This window comes from Oryctolagus cuniculus, chromosome 11, assembly GCF_051225735.1.
Source record: "Oryctolagus cuniculus isolate XC-2025 breed Fujian yellow rabbit chromosome 11, ASM5122573v1, whole genome shotgun sequence".
In the NCBI taxonomy this organism is placed as follows: Eukaryota; Metazoa; Chordata; class Mammalia; order Lagomorpha; family Leporidae; genus Oryctolagus; species Oryctolagus cuniculus.
The window spans coordinates 57952637-57975415 of NC_142877.1; the positions used below are offsets into that span (position 1 = coordinate 57952637).

Consider the following 22779-nt stretch of genomic DNA (forward strand, 5'->3'; position numbering starts at 1 on the left):
AAATGGGTTATTATGTCTTGGATTATAGCAATCTATCCGTTTTCTATGGATTAAAAGCAGGAAATTGCTATTTGTTGTCTCTGCTTTTAATGAAATGCAGTCCATTTTGAACTGTGTTTCAGGGAATGCAGTTAGTGTAGGCAGAGATTATATTTGACATTTGGTAGCTACATGAATTAGTTTAAGTTATATAATCTTGCTATCCTCAGTTCTTCAATTCCAAATAAGGATAAAGTTTCATATGCATGTTAAAAGGGTCAAATGAGATAAAATGTTAGTGTTTGGAAATGGAATAAGTAGTGCCTTTAATAAATAACAACGACTAAGAATTTACTTCCCAAAATTGGAAGTAAATTCCCACTAAAAGAAAGTAAAATAATTAATACAGCTACTTGGAGCCTACTAAGTGACATAAGATTCATGGAGCACATTTATTTATATAATGTCATTTAATTATTTGAAATAGCCTGAAAATTTCAACTCCTTTTTAAACAGAGCAATTGAAACACAAAGAGAAAAATTCAACTTATTAAAGCCATAAATCATTAAATGCCCCATTTGTTATTTTTAATTTCTGCCTCACTAAGTTTCTATGATTTTTGAGAACATGAATTGACTTTAATGTCATAAATAAGAAATTAATATCACTTTGATGCCGTAACTCCATTATCCTTGTTTAAATTATAGATGCCTAAAAAATGAGATGAAACCATATGTAGTAGTAGATATTTTCCATAACCTCTACTGACATGAGTGTCTATTTACATTACTATTTAGGAGATTATTAGATGTGATTTCATGAACTCTCTTTTCTCTTGGTTTTGTTTCCAAACACCTTGGCATGAATGATGATAATTAACCTGTTCATTGTTATTAAAATGAATAAATATGTCATTCATACTTCTCCTGGGAAAGTCACAATAAACAATGACAAAGATAGTAAAAAAATTAATTACTTTTTTGAAGATTTATTTATTTATTTGAAAGTCAGAGTTACACATTGAGAGAGGAGAGGCAGAGAGAGAGGTCTTCCATCTGCTGGTTCACTCCCCAGTTGGCCGCAACAGCCAGAGCTGAGCCCATCCAAAGCCAGGAGCGAGGAGCTTCCTACAGGTCTCTGACATGGGTGCAGGGGCCCATGGACTCGGGCCATCTTCTACTGCTTTCTCAGGCCATAGCAGAGAGCTGGATCTGAAGTGGAACAGCCGGCTCTCAAACTGGTGGCCAGATGGGATGCCAGCGCTTCAGGCCAGGACGTTAACCCACTGCACCACAGTGACGGCCCCAATAATATTAATTATTAAAAGAAAAAAACTCTTCCAGATGTAAATGGATTCTCTTGAGGAATCTTTGTGTCATTCATACTGACCAACATTCTCAAAGAAATTTTTGTATCATGGCCCTGAGTGAGGTCTGTGTAAGAGTGCCAGAAATGTATTGTTGTGTAATTCTGAAGTTAAAGCAAATATTTCCACATAATAATTTTAAAATTTAATGGTTACCCTTATTCTAATGTTTTAGGAGAAAACCTGAGTCTCCAATGTCAGGAAGTTATTACATAAATTTCTACCTGAGATTGAAAACAAATGTTGTCTATTTGATGAGAGAACACCTTGTGATGTCAAAGTATTATGCATAAGCTATTCTTTTAATGAGTAACAGTATCTGATATGGTAAGAGTGAAGTTGCTAGAGCTGGAGCAAAGTGAATTGATAGGTTGCATTGTAAGGAAATTTTAGGAAAATAATTTATTTATTTATTTTTAAGGACTTATTTATTCAAAAGATAGAGTTTACAAAGACAGAGAAAAGCAGATGGAGAGAGAGAGAGAGAGAGAGAGAGAGAGAGAGATTACACTTGCTGGTTTATTCCCCAAATGGACAGGATGGTCAGAGTTGGTTGGGCTGAAACCAGGAGCCAGGAGCTTCTTCTGGATTGCCCACATGGTGCAGGGGCCCAAGGACTTAGATCATCTTCCATCCATGGTTATTCCAAGCACATGAGCAGGGAGCTAAATAGAAAGTGGAACAGCCAGGACACTAACACATCCATAGGGGATACCAACATGGCAGACGGTGGCTTTACCTCCTATACTTAATAAGGGGAATTAGATCCCAGCATATAATCATATTTTATAATGAAATTAATGCAGAATAATATATCTCATAACACCTAAGTAATCCAAGCTAGAATATAACATTTAAAAAATAAGAACCAGAGAACTGTTCCTAGTGACTGCATGTGATACAACAACAAATTCAGCATTATTTAAATAAACAAATGTCTCTCTTTTTAAAAAGAGTTATTCATTTATGTATGTATGTATTGAAAAGCAGAGTGACAGAGAGAAACAGAGAGACAAAGAGATATCTTCCATCTCTGGTTCACTCTCCAATGCCCATGTCAACCAGGGCTGGGTCAGGCTGAAGCCAGGAACTAGGTACTCCATCTGAGTCTCCAGTGCAGGTGGCAGGGAACCATGTAATTGGGACATCATCCACTGCCTTCCCAGGCACATCAGCTGAAAGCTGCATCAGCAACAGAGCAGCTAGAACTCAACCAACACTCTATTTGTTACACAGGTGTCCTAAGGGCTGACTTACTCCCCTGTGCCACAATGCCCACTCGGACAAATGTGTCTTTAAAACCAACTTTAATTACATGATGCACTGGATCATTTTAAAATAGCTTTGATCAGATCCTGTCTAAAATGTCAGAAAGATACAGTAACAGAGTAGTTTAGAAGGCATTGTCAGCACAGTCTCAGTTTGGGACTGATGAGTATGAGGTTCTTATGGAATTTGCACACCGGATTTTATAGCTAGTGTTGTTGTGGAAATAAGGATGGGGTGATTTGGAGTGTCACTGCAATGTGCCACTCCAATGCTAGATACGTCAGTTTTTTCTCAAGTATTACAGACTTCACGGTGACTTTTAGGAAAGTTACACCAAAAAGTAGTAGAGAAACAAACTGGCCTTGGGTAGTAATATTGAGATGCTATAGACATTTAACCTGCCTCAAATGCACTGACCAAATTCTGGCTGAAGATGGGAGAAGTTGCACATGGGTATGTGAGGGGTGTGTGTGTGTGTGTGTGTGTGTGCGCGCTAGTGGTGGTGGTGGTGACAGATGGAAGCTGGCAGAGAGCACAAAATGGAGATATTGGCACCATGTAAAAAGGTGGAAGAGCAAAGCTAATTTCATCTGACTACATTCTAACATGTGCTGTCCATACAGGTAATTCCTACCCTATTTTGCTGTTGTTCTTATGTGACTCTTGGTCTTAATCTATTGATTACTGTTGATTCTAGACCAAACCTTTCACACATAGCATAATCCTAATCCCAAGGGTTTTCCATTCATTGGTTAGAGACCATTTTCTCCATAGCCAAACCCTATACAGCTTTCATCAAATGTTAAACATTTTATAACTGCGTCAGATATATTAATTTATTAAGTTCTCACAATGATCCGGTGAGATCTACTTGTATACATGGGAGGCAACTGTGAACTGATGGATGAGCAAGGCAATCACAGAAAATTCAGTGATTTTCGGGCTTAGTAAGTGGATTCAAAGCAAGCTTTTCTCACTCTTTCCTATGGATGCATCCATACCAATGTCATTTGAACCTTATTAAACAAAGATAAAAATTAAACTTTACTACTTAGAATAATGAAAATGAGCATTTCATTTTGTTCTAGGATAATTCTTTATCATTCTAGCTAATTTGGGGGCTATCTCAACCATTACTAGACATTAAAATACTATTTATACTATTTGTTATTTTAACTAGATAGCAGAGTGGTTTGTATAGGAGTAAAGATCATGACAATGACATAGGCAGGTTGAAATTCCATGATATCTTGCAAAGATTTCACACTCAATGGCCCTAGGTTTTAACCCCTTCCAGTTAACATAATTTTCTACTCCTTTCTCTTCTAACCCTGACATTCAAGATGCCTCATGGCAGTGGCTTCAGGATTTGTGACTTTCATGAGACAGAATAGGAATTGGAAAAGCTAAGTGTGATAAATGTTGACAGACAGCGAAAGACAAACCAGTTGCTTAAAACAATAAGGTATCTCTCCCATTTTTTTTAGAATTCTTCATGAAATACAAATTTCATAAAGGGAAACTTGTGTTACACATTAAGAAATGACTCAAAGGTGATTCTCATTGGGAAGGAGACTTTGTGATGTGTCTACACAGCAACGGATATTATTTAGAATCAGCAAAGTCTGGATAAAAATCCCTGCCTTCGAAGTGTTCTACATGCTTCAAGTTGTATGACACCATGCTATTTCTTAACTTGCCACAACTAAAGAGTTTTCAGCTGTAAAACAGAGGAAACTAAAGCCTGTGCTGTTGTGATCATGTGGCTTTAAATTTCTCCTGAAGGTGGCAATGGCATACTATTTAGGCATACATGATTGTTTACTGATCTACAGCTCAATGTTCTTGTGCTTTCCCTTAGAGTCCTGGCAGGAGGAAAAATCAGCCACTGGGGAATGAGAAACCGTACCACAGTCACAGAGTTTATCCTCCTGGGACTGTCAGATGACCCAAAGCTGCAAGTGGTCATCTTTGTCTTTCTCTTCATCACCTACATGCTCAGCATTATGGGGAACCTGACCATCATCACCCTCACCCTGCTGGATTCCCATCTGCACACCCCCATGTATTTCTTCCTCAGGAATTTCTCCTTTCTAGAAGTTTCATTCACAACTGTCAGTATACCCAGGTTCCTGAGCACCATTATGACAGGAGATAAAACCATCTCGTTCAATGACTGCATAGCTCAGTTATTCTTTTTCATTCTCTTGGGAGTCACTGAATTTTACCTGCTGGCCGCCATGTCCTATGACCGGTATCTCGCCATCTGCAAACCCCTGCACTACCTGGCCATCATGAATCGCAGAGTGTGCACACTGCTTGTCTTGTCTTCGTGGCTGGTTTCCTTCTTCATTATCTTCCCTGCCCTCTTGCTGGTCTTAAAACTGGACTACTGCAGATCTAATATTATTGACCATTTTACCTGTGATTATTTTCCCCTGCTGCAACTTTCTTGTTCAGACACAAAACTCCTAGAGAGAATGGGGTTTTTCTGGGCTGTGTTTACTCTGATGCTGACTCTGGCTTTGATATTTCTGTCCTACGCGTGCATCGTCACAACAATTCTGAAGATTCCTTCCACTAGTCAGAGGACAAAGGCCTTCTCCACCTGCTCTTCTCACATGATTGTCATCTCCATCTCTTACGGAAGCTGCATTTTTATGTACATTAAACCCTCAGCAACAGACAGAGCGTCTTTGAGCAAAGGTGTTGCTGTGCTAAACACCTCGGTCGCCCCCATGTTGAACCCCTTTATCTACAGCCTAAGGAATCAGCAGGTTAGGCAGGCCTTCCTGAATGCGGTTTGGAAGCGTGTGTTTTTCAAGCATCCCTGATGCGATGCGGTTGCCTGAATCTTGAGTTCCGCAGAAGGAAAGTTTTATTTTTTTTAATATTTATTTTATTTTATTTATTTGAAAGAGTTACAGAGAGAGGTCTTCCATCCGCTGGTTCACTCCCCAGATGGCTGCAATGGCCAGAGCTGCACCGTTCTAATGCCAGGAGCCAGGAGCTTCTTCCGGGTCTCCCACGCAGGTGCAGAGACACAAGGACTTGAGCCATCTTCTACTGCTTTCCCAGGGTATATCAGAGAGCTGGATCGGAAGAGGAGCAGCCAGGACTAGAACTGGCACCCATATGGGATGCCGTCGCTTAAGGCCAGGACGTTAACCGGCTGCACCACAGCGCTGGCCCCAGGAAAGTTTTTAAAACACAAATATGAAATGTTGTTGGCCAAATCAAATCAGTTTTAGCCTCTCTCCTTCCTTGCTCATTCTTTCTTATTTCTAGCATTTTGCAAAAGTATGTTAAATAGATTTCTCTTCCAATTTAGATTTTGTTATGCTTTTCTACTTGTCCATTATTTTGAAAATTTGTTTATCACAACTTCTTAAATAATTGCTCTACAAATAAAGTTGAATTTTTAATTTTTCAGATGGAAAATAATCTCCAGAAATGGAGGAGACACTTTATAAGTATTGATAATGTTACTTATTGTACACAAAAATATAATTTAGTGATTTTTTTTTACAAAAGTTGTCTCATTGCCTTGCAGTTTCTCTGGGAATTTTTTTAATGCTATTCAAACTAATAAAACTTTAAGAATTTTCATGTAAAAATCAGAAACTATTACTTGGAACTCAATATAATGTAGTATGTTCATTCAATTTATGTGTTTTTAGGAAAGTACAGACATTAGGTATAAATAGATCTCCTTCTTTTAAAATCCTATAATCGATCTCTCAATAGATACATAGGTGAATATATGGGCAGATGCAAACATAAATAAATACATGCACACATGTAGAAAGAAATATATTTTCTGTAATTCTATAAAAATAAATGCCTTTTTGATCCAGTAGCATGTTTGTATATAAATATATTTATAATTATATTTATTTGTATATATTTCAAGTTCAAACTAGTATAAAACCTAATATGTATTATATAATTTATTTAATAGATATATATCATATAATAATATATAGTCTATATATTTATTAGGAGGTATATATATAAATCCCCTCATAGTTTGGAATAGTTAAAACAGTGCATGTATCCATATTACTACATACTTAAGCCTAAGCCTTTTTTTTAACTTTATTTTTACTTATTTAAAGCAAAAAGAGAGAGAAAGAGGTCCTTCATCAACTGGTTCATTCTCCAAATTTTTGCAACAGTAGGGTTTGGGCCATGCATCAGCCAAGAGCCAAGAGCTCCATCTGGGTGTCACCATGCATAGTGAGGTTGCCAGTACATGGGCAGCATCTGCTACCTCCCAGGACATACAGCACTAGTAAACTGAAATGGCAGTGAAGGTGAGACTCCACCCCAAGTACCCCAATGTGGGATGTGGGCTTCCTAAGCCACAGCTTAACCAATGTGCACAATGCCTGCCCCCAAGCCTTTATTTTTCTATAAAGTAAAAATTTCATCACAAAATAAATTTTTCCATTAAATGTAAAATCAAAATTACATGTTTTAAAATAAGCATAAAATATGTTCTGAACAAAGAAACACAATAGATCCTCAGACTGAATTTTTCAAATACTATTATATTTTTAAGATGTATTTATTTATTCAAGAGGCAAGAGTTACAGACATTAAGAGAGAGAGAGAGAGAGATCTTCCAGCCACTGGTTCACCCCCAAAATGGCCACAATGGCTGGAGCTGGCTGCTCCAAAGCCAGGAGCCAGGAGCTTCTTCCCCATCTCCCAGTTGGGTGCAGGAGCCCAAGAATCTGGGCCATCTTCTGTTGCTTTCCCAGGTGTATTAGCAGGGAGCTGGATGGGAAGAGGAGCAGCCAGGTCTCAAGTCGGCACCCATATGCGATGCTAGCGTTGCAGGTGGCGGCTTGATTTGTTATGCCAAAGCATCGTACCCCCAAGTGCAGATTTTTAAGAGATAGAAAATATTAACAAGTGCCAAACAATATCATAGTGCTGAAAAGCAATACTGCAATAGTCTTTGCAAAAAAAAAAAATCCTAAACTAAACCTGGATTAAGTCTCTATGTTCAATAGCAAAAGGAATCATAGGAAAAGGATGCAATCAAGTGAGCCACTGCTCATATCTGCCTTCCATGAAGCATCTTGATAGCATTTCTCACTCTTTATTAATTGGGATTTTATGGTAAAAACATAACACTGGTTTTACTGTTTCCATTAAATGTATCAATAAGAATTTAGTGGATGAAAGTGGCATGCCTTAATATGGACAGTCTGATTTGCCAAAATACCCTTTACTGAGTGCACTTGAAGCAGTAAAGTAACCTTCAAACAAGCTTGTATCCCAGCCATGATAGGGTTTCCTTTTAATGATTATGCTATTATTTGATGCACAAGGTATATCAAAATATTCTTTTTTTAAAGATTTATTTATTTATTTGAAAGGCAGAGTTACACAGAGAAGGAGAGGCAGAGGGAGAGAGGTCTTCCATCCTTTGTTTCTCTTCATTCGGCTGCAATGGCTGGAGCTGTGCCAATCCGAAGCCAGGAGCCTGGAGATTCTTCCAGGTCTCCCATGTAGGTACAGGGGCCCACCCAGGCCATTAGGAGGAAGCTGGATTGGAAGAGGAGCAGCCAGGATTCCAACCGGTGCCCATACAGGAACCGCTGTATCCGCTATAGCATGGCACTGGCCCCATCAAAATATTCTATACCTCAAGTTCAGAGACTATTTGTCAATCATACCTCCTAAAGTTGAAAAACAAAATAAAATGTTACTTGATTATGTAAATTTTATTTTTATGTATCAGGTGTGCTCCTAGTTATTCTATCAAAATATATCATATTTATTGTATATTAAAATTCCTAAAGTATAAAATGTATTACTAGTTTTTAAAAACATTTATTTATTTGAGGCAGAATTACAATGAGAGAGAGATAAATCTTCCAACCTCTGGTTCACACCCCGAATGGTCACAACAGCTTGGGTTGGTCTGGGCCAAAGACCAGAGGTCGGAGCTCCATCCATGTCTCCCACATTGGTAGCAGGATCCCAGACACTAAGACCATATCCCACTGCTTTTCTAGGCATATTAGCAGAGAGCTGAGAGGAAGCAGAGTGTCTGGAACTTGAACCAGTGCCCATATTGTGGGGAGCAACTGGGAGCAACTCGGACTAGACTAAGTTACTGGAATTAAGACTTATTCTATGCATCTGCTCTCCCACAATATGGCGCTGGGAGAGGAGGAAACAGCTTCTACACAGCTGCCTCCAGTTCAACCAATAAACTGTAGGACCTGCTCCTGATTGGAGGAGAGCAGCGTACTCGGCATGTGGGTAGCAGAGTTGGGATTGGTGGAAGAGGACTATAAAGGAGGAGAGAGACAACATGCACCAGGAACGTCTATCTGAAGGAACACCTGTGCAGCCCCCGAGAGAGCCGGCCGGCGGCGTGCCGCACCCCCGCGGAAGTGGGGAAAGTGGCAGGGGGAGCCGCCCTTCCACGGAGGTGGAAGGGACGGTAGCCAACCCGGGAAGAACCAGCAGCAAACCCGGGGAGGGCCGAGCAGACAAAAGAACAGCGCAGGGTCCTGTGTCGTTCCTCCACGAAGATGGGGAGCGACATAATGGTGCTGTGACTCGGATATGAAGCCTAGGCAGGGTTTAGTGTCGTTCCTCCACGAAGAGGGGGAGCGACACAAATAGATGCCAGCATCACAGGCAAATGACTTAACCCATTATGGCACAATGCCAGTCCCTGTTTTTACAATTGTATATCTTATTTCTATCTTTTTACAAATGTTTTATTGTCAAAATATGTGTATTTGGGAAACATAAGGAACAGTAGAGATAATAGTTATAATCCACTAGCCAGAATTTCACATAAATTAAACCTCTTCCTTTTCTGGTTTTTATAATTGAATGTTGAAGAGATAATAAGTAGATTAAATGTCAAAATGAACAATATTCTGGATAAAATTTAAATTCCAGTTCCATATCACAATTTTTAATGAGAATTACATTAGTTCACCTCTATAACAACATATTCTGAAGTTGTGAGCACAGTATGTACATTATAAAAGTTAACTTTCTACTTAACATTATGGAATACCCTTTTGTTTTTCATACCTCAGCACCTAACAAAGGCTAAGAATAAACAGTAAAAAAAATATATGTAGAAAAACTTGTGTTTCAAAGAGAGAATTAAAAACCAATTCCATTTAAGGTCCTGGTTGTGTAAGAAAGCAGATTATGTAACTTCTTATTACTCATGAAATATTAAAAAGCTTGAAATACTATGTAATTGTGTTTAACGGAAGTAAATATTTTGTAGAAGACAACGTTTTAGGTCCTCAGAGAAAATACAAAGATGAATGGAACCAGCTCAAGGGAGATCACCTACAGAGAAGAGCAAAGAGGTTGCTGGGAAATCCAACCATGGCTTCCAGAAATCCTTCCCGTCTATAGTACAGTAGAGATGCAGCCCAGGATTTTTCTTATTCTCAGGAGACTCAATCATTTGAGGTCAAAGCAAGTAGACGTGGACTATTTAAGAAGTGAGTACAACCACTGAGGAGCCAGATCCTGATTTAAGTAGCTGTCCTCATACTGTACACTACTGCCACCTCTTTCTCTCTCTAGATATTACTTTCTTGAAGGTCTACCTTGATCAAATTATTGAAAAACAGTGTAGTCTGTTTCCACATATTATGAAGATTTCTGACTTTCTATGTTAATTTCTGACATCAGTCATTCATAAAATAGAGAAAAATAAAGCCAAATTTGGTTAGCATGTACTTTGCTAGTGTCAGGCTAGGAAATAATGATTTCACATTCCTTGTCTCACAGTGGAAACTTATCTCCAACATGGAGGGGGATTTGACTTTCAGGTTTTAGCTGATCGTAGCCAGCATGAGTTTGAATAATTGGGGGTTAACTGAGTAGGTGAAGATAGAGGAGAGAGGTTTTTCCTATACACTTCTAGATATCCTTATGGATAAGTGGATCCATAAGGATGAGTGGTCTCCAGTGGGACAACATTACTGGGGAATAAAAGAGTTCCCCATAAAGAGAAGCAGATCAGGAAGAACGATGTCTGAACAGAAAGCACACTTTGCTGCAATCTGAATGGCGGAGCTGCTGAAATCTAAGGCAAGTAGCTGCTTTTCCAACTTGTGCTCAGAGCAAAATGAAAGACAAATAAATACCACATGTCCCCTCAAACTCAAAAATAAAAATGTCTATATACTGTATACACATTTCTAGCCTGTCATACAAGATATCATACATTAAAGATTTTGTTAGAATTATAAGATAAACCAAGAGTTAGCAAATATTTCACTATTCATTAAATGAAATAATTGTTATTTATCTTGTAGTAAATATAACATACACAGTATGTACTCACATCGTCTTTACTATTAGATCCAAATATTAACACTAAAAATAATAAATTAAATATAAAATAAAAACATACTTTATTCACTAATGTATACATCAGAAAAAAGAAAACGCATAATTCATATGATGGTTTCAATAAAAAGAGGTAATAATGTTTTACACACATTAGATACATAGGAAGAGTTATTGATTTTGCTTAACATCTCTCAGTGATGTGGTTTATTGTGTGAAAATTTTCTAACTTCTCTTGCTGGATTTAAAATAAGAAAACTGGCAAATAAGCCATTCTCACAGACATGGATGCTACATGATGCAAAGAAGGTGGTGAAAGTGAAATGGTTGTGCCCTGCTGAAGATATTCCAGAGCTGTGCCACTGATGGTGATACTGGCTATGAGGAATGACACCCTTAACCTCTTCCAATTCATTGTTCCCTGTAAACCTCATTGGTAGAAGATAAAAGGAGAGAGAGACAGAAAGAGAGAGAGAGGAGAGGGAGACAGCAAGAAAGAAGGGGATGAATCACACAGAGATCACAGAGTTTGTCCTCCTCGGTCTTTCTGATGACCCCAAACTTCAGATTGTGATTTTCATCTTTTTGTTGATCACGTATCTATTAAGTGTAACAGGAAACCTGGCCATCATCACCCTAACTCTGGTAGACTCCCATCTGCAGACACCCATGTATTTCTTCCTCAGGAACTTCTCTTTCTTGGAAATCTCGTTCACAACCGTATGTATCCCTAGGTTTCTGGGGGCAATTATCACCAAGGACAAAACCATTTCCTATAACAACTGTGCGGCACAACTTTTTTTCTTCATCTTCATGGGTGTGACGGAGTTTTACATCTTAACCGCCATGTCCTATGACCGCTACGTGGCCATCTGCAGACCCCTGCACTACACGACCATCATGAACAGGAGACTCTGCACCCTGCTGGTGCTGTGCGCCTGGGTCGGTGGCTTCCTGACCATCTTCCCACCCCTTATGCTTCTGCTGCAGCTGGATTACTGTGCTTCCAACGTCATTGATCACTTTGCCTGCGACTACTTTCCCCTCTTACAACTGTCCTGCTCAGACACCTGGTTTCTGGAAGTAATGGGCTTTTACTTTGCCTTGGTTACTCTGCTCTTCACTTTGGCATTGGTGATTTTATCATACATGTATATCATCAGGGCCATCCTGAGAATTCCATCTGCCAGTCAGAGAAAAAAGGCTTTCTCCACTTGTTCCTCTCACATGATTGTCATTTCCATTTCTTACGGAAGCTGTATATTCATGTACGCTAATCCCTCTGCAAAGGAAAAGGCATCATTGACCAAAGGAGTAGCTATTCTCAACACCTCTGTTGCCCCCATGCTGAACCCATTCATTTACACTCTAAGGAACCAGCAAGTCAAGCAAGCCTTCAAAAACGTGGTGCATAAGGTAGTATTTTCCACAAGCAAATGACATGTTTTTGTCAAAGAAAAAAGACATGATAAAAAGCAATGAAGTCAAATCATGAAATTCCTAAGTATCTATAGAAATAGCTTTCTTCTCTTACAGCTTCTTTTAGCCACATTATGGTTAATTAGAGATTTTCCTAGTTCATATCGTCACCTTCCATACCCAAGTTTCTCCAATGTATTGTTTGCTGGCACTTTTATTTTTTCTGTTAATTTAGTTCTTCACTTAAAATAAAAATAGAATTAGGTCATAATGTAATTGTTTTAATCATATTGACATCAATTCAATAACAAATCTTCTGGCTTGAGGAATAAGTCACACTGTATTGTTACAGAATTTAAACTGCAAATGTTTACAGTTTTTTCTTTGAATTGATTTTAATTAGATAGTTTTAAGTTTAACACACTCTCTCCCTGAATTTGTAGACTGCTATAAATGGCTAAAATACAAAAAAAAATTTCAAATATCTATAAAATTACTTCAAATATTTGTAAAATAAAAAATGTACAGCCTTTAATATAAATAAGAATATTTGGTCTATATAGCTCAACTATCAGCTGCTGAGATCTGGAAGTCAAAGCATTTTAATAAGAGAAATTTGCATGGTGATATTTATCTGAGGAATCTATTCTTTAAATCGTTGTGACACTTTAAAGATTAAGACATGCCCTGTGGTTTATGTCTCTCACATATGCAAAGTCTCCGATAAATAGGTATACCACTAATAACTCCCTTTTATTTAGTACTTAAAAATGTCAGACATATTGCTAAGAACATAAGCTTAATTACTTTAATACACCTTGAGATACAAATAGTAACAATGTTGAGAGTTGTTAATGCTGTTCCACAAATAATTTTACTAGATTTTATGCTTTTAAACTGAACTGCAATGCCCAAACAAAAACTGTGATCCTGATCCTACTCAGTGAATACAAATATTCTCCCTAAATATCATATTTTGTTTGTGTAGCTTTAGCAAAAGAAAAATAAACTTACTGTCTATGTATGTGTATTTGACTGTCTGTTCAAATGTTAAAATCGGTTGCTGGATTCATGTTTAAAATTACCTGACATGTTATAAGCAAGACGAAATAAGTTTCTTGACCATCAGTAAGAATTTTAGAAAATTAAATGCACTAGCTTTTCAAAGCTAATAAGAAAGTAATATTATTTGGTTATTGTGAAATCAATTACAAAAGACACAGAGACTATTTTTAAGCCAAGAAATAGCCTAAAAGTCTATGGTATGAAAGGCTTAGATTTTGTTGGAAGTCTGTAGCCTTTATGGACTCTCAGGAGCCTAGGTCGTTTGCCTGGTAAACACGTACTCATCAAGTTGCCAATGAACTCTTTCGATGAGATTACATATTAACGGTAAGGAGAAGGGTGCTCCTTCAAGGCATGTTGAGCCAATGTGTCTTCTTCCCTGCTTATCTGGGTTTAGACAAATGTAATTTGCTACACAACAAGGAATCAAGACTGAATGAAGTCCCAGTTGCCATGCTAGTCTCACTCTCATGGTATGCATTTTTTACTGCAACAGAGTGAGTTCCTTTTGGAACAAGATGAATCGCTGTATGGATAAATTCTGCATCCTTCAGGACATTATGTTTTGGGGCCTAGTTATGAACTGGATGATGGAATATGTTCTGTGTTCTGAAGGAAGTAATTTTCTTGTGTCTGGTTTTCCTCAGTGCATTAGCTTTTCAAATGGCTAGCAGGTAAGGGTATGTTAACATTAATCCATGATTATTATTTTGTATGTATCAAAAGGAATATTATTTACATAACAAAAACTCTCATTGAAATAGAGTGACACTGTAAATGATTAAATTTTTTCAGATTTCCTTTTGGTTTAATTAGGCAACGCTATGTTTTTTTCCATGACATTGATATATGTCATAATACACCTGTTCTTCCACTGAGTTAAATTGGTTTATTTTTGACTCATATTTTCTGAGGATTTTTTAAAGTATTTATTTATTTATTTGAAAGGCAGAGTGAAAAAGAGAGAGAGACATTCCATCTGCTGGTTCACTACCCAAACGGCCACATTGGCCAGTGCTGGGCCAGGCTGAAGCCAGGAGCCAGGAGCTTCTTCTAGGTCTCCCATGTGGGTGCAGGGGCCCAAGTATTTGGGCCATATTATGCTCTTTCTCAGGCCATTAGCAGGGAACTGGACAGGAAGTGGAGTAGTTAGGACATGAGCTGGTTCCCATATGGCTTGCCGACATCACAGGGGCTGGTACTATAACCCATTATGCCACAGTGCCAGCCCCATGGATTTTTTTTTTTAAGATTTATTCATTTATTTGAGAGGCAGTGTTACAGAAAGAAAGAGGAAGAGACAGAGAGGGAGGTCTTTCATCCACTGTTTCACTCTCCAAAAGGCCGCAACGGCCAGAACTAGGCCAACCCAAAGCCAGAAGCTTCTTCCAGTTTTCCCACACGGATACAGAGGCCGAAGCACTTGAGCCATCTTTCACTGCTTTCCCAAACCATCATCAAGGAGCTGGATTGGAAGAGGAGCAGCTAGGACTCCAGCTAGGTCCATATGGGATGCCAGCGCCACAGCAAAAATTTAATCTACTACGCCACAGCATCGGCCCCAGCTCCATGGATTTTTAATAGATTTTATTTCTTCAAAAGATTCTTTCAGGAGTCTGGCCTTGTGGCACAGTGAGTTAAGCAACTGCCTGCAATGCCAATGTCCTGTTTAGGTGCTGGTAAAATTCTCAGCTGCTTGGCTGCTCTGCTACCAATCTACTTCTGCTAATGCAGAAGTGAAAAATGACCTAAGTGCCTGACCCCCTGCACCCACGTGGGAGACAGATGGAGTTTCAGGGCCCTAGCTGTGACCTGGCCCAGGCCCTGCTGTTGCGGCATTTGGAGAGTGAATCAGTGGTTGGAAGTTTCTCTCTCTCTCTCTCTCTCTCTCTCTCTCTCATAACACTGTCTTTTAAATAAATAAATAAGTCCTTAAAAAAAGATTCTTTCAGAGTTGCTTAGAGGATAGCAAACAACTTTAATTCTTTCTACTTTTATTAAGCACTGAAATATTTCCATAAGCACAAAAATTGTCAGTTAAAAAATAGTCCTTACAAAGACTACAAATACCAGAAAGTTACTAAATTATAATAATCATAATTTTTTGTCCAATGGATATCAAATAATATGATAATTTTTGAGTTTTCATTTTACAAATCAGTTTCTCCTGGAAAATTGTTTAAAGATTATTTATATATTTATTTAAGAGGCAAAGTTAACAGAGAGAGAGAGCGAGGTCTTCCATCCACTGATTCACTCTCCATATGGCCGCAGTGGCCAGAGCTGAATTGATCCAAATCCAGGAGCCAGAAGCTTCTTCCGGTTTCCCATGTGAGAAAAGAACCATTTCAAGGAGACTGTAGCACTTTCCAAGGTACATTGCTTAGTATTGGGAGAAGGATGACAATGTAAAACTCTCCTTCCTACCCATTAAATGGGTCTTGCCTTATTATTATGTTTAACCAGGTATTGTGATCTCCCTCCTGGTTCCCTAGCCTTTGTGAAGGTATCTTCATGTGGAGATAGTTATTCATACTGATGTTCCTGCAAGACGATGCTCTCTGCAAAGTCCTATTCCACCATCTTGTTGAGAATTTCCTCTATTTTCACAGAGCGCGATCTGGTAGCAGAATTGTGTGTTGCTGACATAGACCTGTTAGTCATCACCCTAAGTGTACTTTGGAGACCACTGGATAGATTCTAAAAAGCAAACGCTCAATTAACTTTGGATGTGACCCTAACAGAGATAAATCATCTTAAATTAAAAGTGAAAAGTGGGGCAGTTGGCCCAACAGTGAAAATACCTGCTCCCCACATTGAAATGCTCAACTTTGCTCTCTATTCAAGCCCTTGCTTCCAGCTTCCTGCTAACACAGATCCTGGGAGGTATCAGTGATGGCTGCAGTGACTGACCTACTGCCACCCACACGGGAGACCTGGATTGAGTTCCTGGCCACCCTCCTCCAGCTGCACTCTCAGTCTTGCCTGGGGCTAATACAGGCACGGGGGGGGGGGGGGGGGGCAGGTTTAACCAGTAGATGGAAATGCAAGATCACTCTCTCCCCTTTCCCTGCCTCCTAAATTAATTAAGTAATTAAATAATTTTAATTGACAATTCTTTTTTTTTCACAATGATACTCTTTCAGTTTGTTTTATAATCACGATTAACCCACCACCTAATAAAGAATTCAACAAGTCATAAGCAGCAAAAACCACTATTCCAAGAATATAGGCAAGGGCTATATACTATAATCAAATCCCAAAATGTCAATTTCACTCATATACATTACATTTTTGTGCTCTGTATATTATTTTTGAGAAATATTAGGAGATATGCTGAAAAGCTCTAGAGGTGAAAGGGAAACAAAGGTGGTAAAGAGGTGGGGTGGGCATTGGGCGCATTGTGTGAAACCATTGTTTGGGGTTCCTAGATCCCACATCAGAGTGTCTGGGACCAAGTCCCACTCCTGCTTCTCATCCAGCTTCCTTCTTTTTTTTTTTTTTAACTTTTATTTAATGAATATAAATTTCCAAAGTACAGCTTATGGATTACAATGGCTTCCCCCCCATAATGTCCCTCCCACCCGCAACCCTCCCCTTTCCCCCATTGATCGCCAGGGTAGATTCGGCTGATCTGGCTGGCTAGGCGGGTGTCCCCTTCCTCCCTCACCGCTCCATGTGCATCCCTCCCGAAGCTGCGCGCTCGGTCGAAGAGGACGACCTTCCCCGCTGGAGGAGGACCGGTCTTTGGTCAAGGGTATACGAGTAGCTGCGCTCCCCTGCTAGAACCTCCAAACAAGCTCTCAAGGTCCATCCAGCTTCCTTCTAATGCACCTTGGAGGCAACATATGATGGCCCAAGTTCTTGGGATCCTGCCATCCATGTGGGAAATCCAGATGGGATTCCTGGCTCCTGACTTCGGCCTGGCCCGGTCCTGGCTGGTGCAGGCTAGTACAGAGTGAACCCATGGATAGATGAGATCTCTCTCTCTCTTTTCTCTCTCTCTCTTCCCTTTCCTCTCTCTCTCTTTCTCCCCCCTTCCTTTCAAATACAAAAATCAATAAATATTTTAGAAAACAAAGATAAAGATCTAAGAAAAAATAACATGGAGAAAAAAATGAGCCTGACACGATATGTTAAAATAAAATGAATCTTGATGTGAATGGAAGGGGAGAGGGAGTGGGAAAGGGGAGGGTTGCGGGTGGGAGGGACGTTATGGGGGGGGAAGCCATTGTAATCCATAAGCTGTATTTTGGAAATTTATATTCATTAAAAAAAATAAAAATAAAGTTAATTGAAAATAGATTTTAGTCAAAACTAAGAATGGGAATAGGAGGGAGAGGACGAAGAAGGGTGAGAGGGTGAGAGGACTGGTATGGTGGGAAGAATCACTATGTTCCTAATGTTATATTTATGAAATACATGAAGTTTGTATGCCTTAAATAAAAGGTTTCTGGAAAAATAAAAAAATGGAAAACCATAAAAAAATAAAATAAAATATTGTTCTTCACCTGAAAGTCACTGTTTTCCTTTAAAAAAACCAAAGACTACATTGCTCACAAATGCACATTTCATGGACAGAAGACATTTAACTAATTTCTTTTTTTGTCTTACTGTTTTTGTTACTGCTTGTTAGGAAAAAAATGAGATAAATTACATTATTAGTATATACCTGGTAATCAAAATTTAAAAAGAGATTGCTAGATGTGTTGTTGTTAAAGAGATTACAAAAGAAAATAGAAAAATAATCATTATTATGTAAAAACTAAAGTCAAAGAAATAACATTTTCATATGTAGGAAATTATTTTCATCATTTCTACATAAATACATTGAATCAATAATCTCAATGTCTATCTTAAAATGGATGTTATAAATCCCATACAGCACAACGACTTCGTATTCTCCTGTGTGTCAGTGACTTGCTCATCCTATCCTATTTCCTTGTTTCTGCCCCACTTTCTAAACACATCTTTCTATCTTATCAGTGATCTGGATCAGTGTGTTTCTGGAATTGTATACACAGCTGCCCTATGATTATCTTTTTACCTGCAAAGAAAACAGGATAAACTGTTAAATATAAGGTTCATAATTTATATGTGTATATAGAATATGAGTATTAAATTTTTCCTGTCCCAATTTTGGGAATTCCTAACCCCAAATTTCCAACTATTTACTTTATTGATTCACAAATATTCTCACATTAAGAGATTGTTATATAAGTAAGTATAGGGGCCAGCGCTGTGGCATAGCAGGTAATGCCACTGCCTGCAGTGCCGGCATCTCATATGGGTGCCAGTTTGAGTTCCTGCTGCTCCACTTCCAATCCAGCTCTCTGATATGGCCCGGAAAAGCAGTGGAAGATGGCCCAAGTGTTTGGGCCCTTGCATCCACATGGGAGAATCGGAGGAAGCTCCTGGCCACTGGCTTTGGATCAGCACAGCTCCAGCCATTGCAGCCAATTGGAGAGTGAACCAGCAGATGGAAGACCTCTCTCTCTCTCTGCCTCTCCTTCTCTCTCTGTGTAACTCTTTCAAATAAATAAATAAATCTTTTTAAAAAAAAACAAGTAAGTATAAAAAATGATTTAACAAAAGTAGATGTCAAAAGGCAGTAAATGCAACTTCAAATATCACTATGATCCTAGTCATAGGCATGGGATTTCATTAGGTGCAAGAGACCAACACAGGGATAAAGGCCCTTACAGGTCCTTAACACTGTCCATTTCAGGAAACAGGTAAGTCATACCAGAAATCCAAAGCATCATTTGCTACCATGTCATCATGACATAGTAAATAGAATTTTTTTCTTGGTTGCCAAAATGCAAAGGGAATTAGTATGGCAACTCTACTGAAGAAAGATACAGCTTTTCTAAGAGAAAAATACAGACTGATACACTCATAGAACAAAAAGTCTAAATCAACTTGTCACATACATAGTTTCTCATATTTATGTGCTCCACAAATTTTAATCAAAAGTTTTTACAGTTTCTTATCAATATTTTAAAAGGCCAATATCAATGATGCATCTGTATCTCTTAATGATGCCTCTCCTTGGCAATCATTGTTTACTTAATGAATTCCCCTGAGTCAGGAATAAAGACTCGGATAAACTATGTTCAATGCCATTCGTCTGACATTCATAGAGAGGAACTGTCCTTTTTTTCTATTGCTCAAATCAGCACTTGCAGAGCAGTGTAACACTTCTCTAGAGCTTTGGGAATGGTTACTCAGATTTGATTGGTGTATACTTGTAGGATTATAAAATACTTATTTCAAGTGTGCAAACGCCAAGAAAATATTTTCATAAGTGTTTTGTACTACCTGCAAAGGGACAAACAGAAGCGTGTTTTACTAATCAACCCAGGTATCCCTGTGTTGATATGCAGATCCAATGTGAGAGGGGAAAAGCAGGAACTCATTGCAGTGTCTTACAAGGTTCCAACAACTTTACAGGAATTATTGTAAGGAGCTAAGAACATCATTGAACAAATATCACTATCTTCTATTAAAAAATACATAATTCCTGAAAGCCATAAAAAAGCTAAATCACCACAGTTGTTCTGAGAGAATAAAGGAAATCAAATTAATAGCCAAGTCAATTTGCCAGCTCTGACACTATTTTAATATTTGAGAAAGCCAGACCAACAGAATTCCAGAGTGAATTATCAAGAACCAGAAAGTAAGTAATTTTGCTATTCATTAACATAATTTTATTATTCCATATTATTTAAACATTTGAAAATGTTATTTTTACACATGAGAACGGATTGTCACCCTCTTTAATTTTAAAAATCAAATAATTATTTATTACTGAGAAAACTTTTAATGGAGTCCCAAAGCAGGGCCATAATAAGTCTTGGATTGCACACTTTTTTTTCTAAGATTAAATGTTATGCTGTGATAGAATAACATTTTTCACATTAAGTAAATATTTTGTTAAAAACCTTTTATTTAGGTTCTATTATGTGGAATGATGTCTGTATATAAATGCACATGAAATCAAAGTAAAATATATTTCTTATTGTGAGTCACTGCCAATTTTTTTTTTTTAAATTACACTAAGGTCGATCGCATGATTATTTCAAAAACAACGAGCAGCACTGAGTCTAAGTCACAGAGATATCTCCACAGGACTGCCCTCTGGGACCAGGTCGTACATCTGACCTCTGCAGAATCAGAGGACATTCTGTCAGCTTCTGCTCCGTGTGCTGCTGCCTCTGGCCTCGGGATTCGGTGGAGGTGATCTAGGAGTAAAAATTTTTTTTTAAATCATTCTCTATTCTGAAGAATATCTGCTTCCCAGGAGACTTTATTTTGACCATCTACTTAGTTATCACAGTAATGCTGAAAAAAGAGGTAGAGCATGGGGAATCTGAATTGCGCTATGTAGGATTTAAAATGTTTGGGCCATGAGTGGTTTTAGCAAAGCAGTTGCCTTCCTTCCAGCTTTTTTGTTAGAATAGGAATGAAATAGGATGCTCACAGCATCAACCAAAGCGTGAAGTACCGACACTGGGAGACAGTGGCAACACAACACTGGTGTAGTCTCTACATAAGGTGATGATCACGGTGACACTGTCTCGCCCGTCCAACTTTACTAACCTCTGTAGAACTGATTTCTCTTCACATGAAGGTACTCCTCCACAACCTGGAAAGATTTTGAACTCTGTGTTTAGACTGTGCTAGATTACAGGAGGGTTTTCAGAATATTGAGGGAATCTTAAAATCAATTAAGATATTTTCACCTGTTTTATAAAAATAGGTAGATATTTTCAAAGATAATTATAATTTAAAGGAATGGGTTCTGTTTGAATGTTAGCAATGGAATGTTTTAGCCAGGATCCATGTTTAACTTAGTTAATATTTGCTACTTCAGTGCAAGGTACAATGGAAATAGAAGAGCGTTACCGGTGGAGAGAAGCCATTTTAATTTTATTTCATGATTTCTTCATTGCTATGTATATTTTTAAATGCATATCCTATTAGAAATGCTAACATTCCATAGGAGAAACACATATTTGTTGTTCAAAGGTGGAAAATGAAAAAGACAGAATGAAAAACCACTCAGTGCCCACAGAGTTCATCTTACTCGGGCTGTCAGATGACCCAGACCTTCAGGTCGCTATTTTTCTCTTTCTAATGATCACATACATATTAAGTGTTGCCGGAAATTTGACCATCATCACTCTCACCTTGGTGGACTCCCATCTACAGACCCCTATGTATTTCTTCCTCAGGAACTTCTCAGTATTAGAAATAACCTTTACAACAGTCTCCATACCTAGATTTCTTAGTACAATTATCACCAGAGACAAAACTATTTCATACAACAATTGTACAGCTCAGCTGTTTTTCTTCATCTTCTTGGGCATCACTGAATTTTACCTCCTGACTGCCATGTCTTACGATCGCTATGTAGCCATTTGCAAACCTTTGCATTACACAACCATCATGAATCAGAGAGTCTGCATGTTGCTTGTCTTTTGTGCTTGGCTGGCAGGATTCTTCAACATCTTCCCACCTGTTATTCTTTTCCTCCAGTTAGACTACTGTGGCTCCAATGTCATCGATCACTTTGCTTGTGACTATTTCCCCCTGTTGCAATTATCCTGCTCAGACACATGGCTCCTGGAAGTGATTGGCTTCTACTCTGCAATAGTGATTCTGCTTTTCACTTTGGCATTGATAATCCTGTCCTACATGTTCATCATCAGCACAATTCTGAAGCTCCCTTCTGCAAGTCAGAGAAAAAAGGCCTTTTCCACCTGCTCCTCTCACATGATTGTCATCTCCATCTCTTATGGAAGCTGCATCTTTATGTATGCTAATCCGTCTGCAAAAGAAAGAGCGTCACTGACCAAAGGAGTAGCTATTCTCAACACCTCTGTTGCTCCCATGATGAATCCATTCATATACACCCTCAGGAACCAGCAAGTGAAGCAAGCTTTTAAGGATACCATCCAAAAGGTTATGTTCTTCTCTGGTAAATGAAAGTATTAGCAGTGTCCAAAGAACAAAATCCTTCTAAGTGCTTTCTACTATGCACACCCTCTCCAAACATCTTTCCTTACAATGATATAGTTACATGTGTATGTTTTCCCATTTCTGTATTAAACCCCCCTCACTGTTGTACTCAATAAATGTGATAAGGCTGAATATTGTTTTAGAAATATTTGAAAGTTCAAATGTTTCATTCAAATGTATTTGTGTGAATTAGAATACCTTGGTTGACGATTGTAACTTTGAATAGAACAAAAATGGTTTTCCCTGAGAGAGACACGGGGCTTTTAGTTTGCCGTGAATAGTATCAGGATAGAAGCGT

General features: G+C 38.4%; 3 protein-coding genes across 3 annotated transcripts; all 3 read left to right on the top strand.

Annotated features, from left to right (window-relative positions):
- The first annotated feature begins 4510 nt into the window (after positions 1 to 4510).
- LOC103344970 (olfactory receptor 6C1) lies at positions 4511 to 5864 on the top strand. Its single transcript, XM_017342161.4, has one exon. It carries the CDS (start codon positions 4511 to 4513, stop codon positions 5447 to 5449), a length of 939 nt encoding a protein of 312 aa, XP_017197650.1. The 3' UTR covers positions 5450 to 5864.
- Positions 5865 to 11220: 5356 nt separating this feature from the next.
- LOC100343296 (olfactory receptor 6C3) lies at positions 11221 to 14243 on the top strand. The gene has a single exon (XM_008256591.4). The coding sequence runs from the start codon at positions 11478 to 11480 to the stop codon at positions 12411 to 12413; it is 936 nt and encodes a 311-aa protein (XP_008254813.2). The 5' UTR covers positions 11221 to 11477; the 3' UTR covers positions 12414 to 14243.
- A 7266-nt stretch (positions 14244 to 21509) lies between these two features.
- LOC100343962 (olfactory receptor 6C3-like) lies at positions 21510 to 22448 on the top strand. The gene has a single exon (XM_002711049.2). The coding sequence runs from the start codon at positions 21510 to 21512 to the stop codon at positions 22446 to 22448; it is 939 nt and encodes a 312-aa protein (XP_002711095.2).
- The last annotated feature ends 331 nt before the right edge of the window (positions 22449 to 22779 follow it).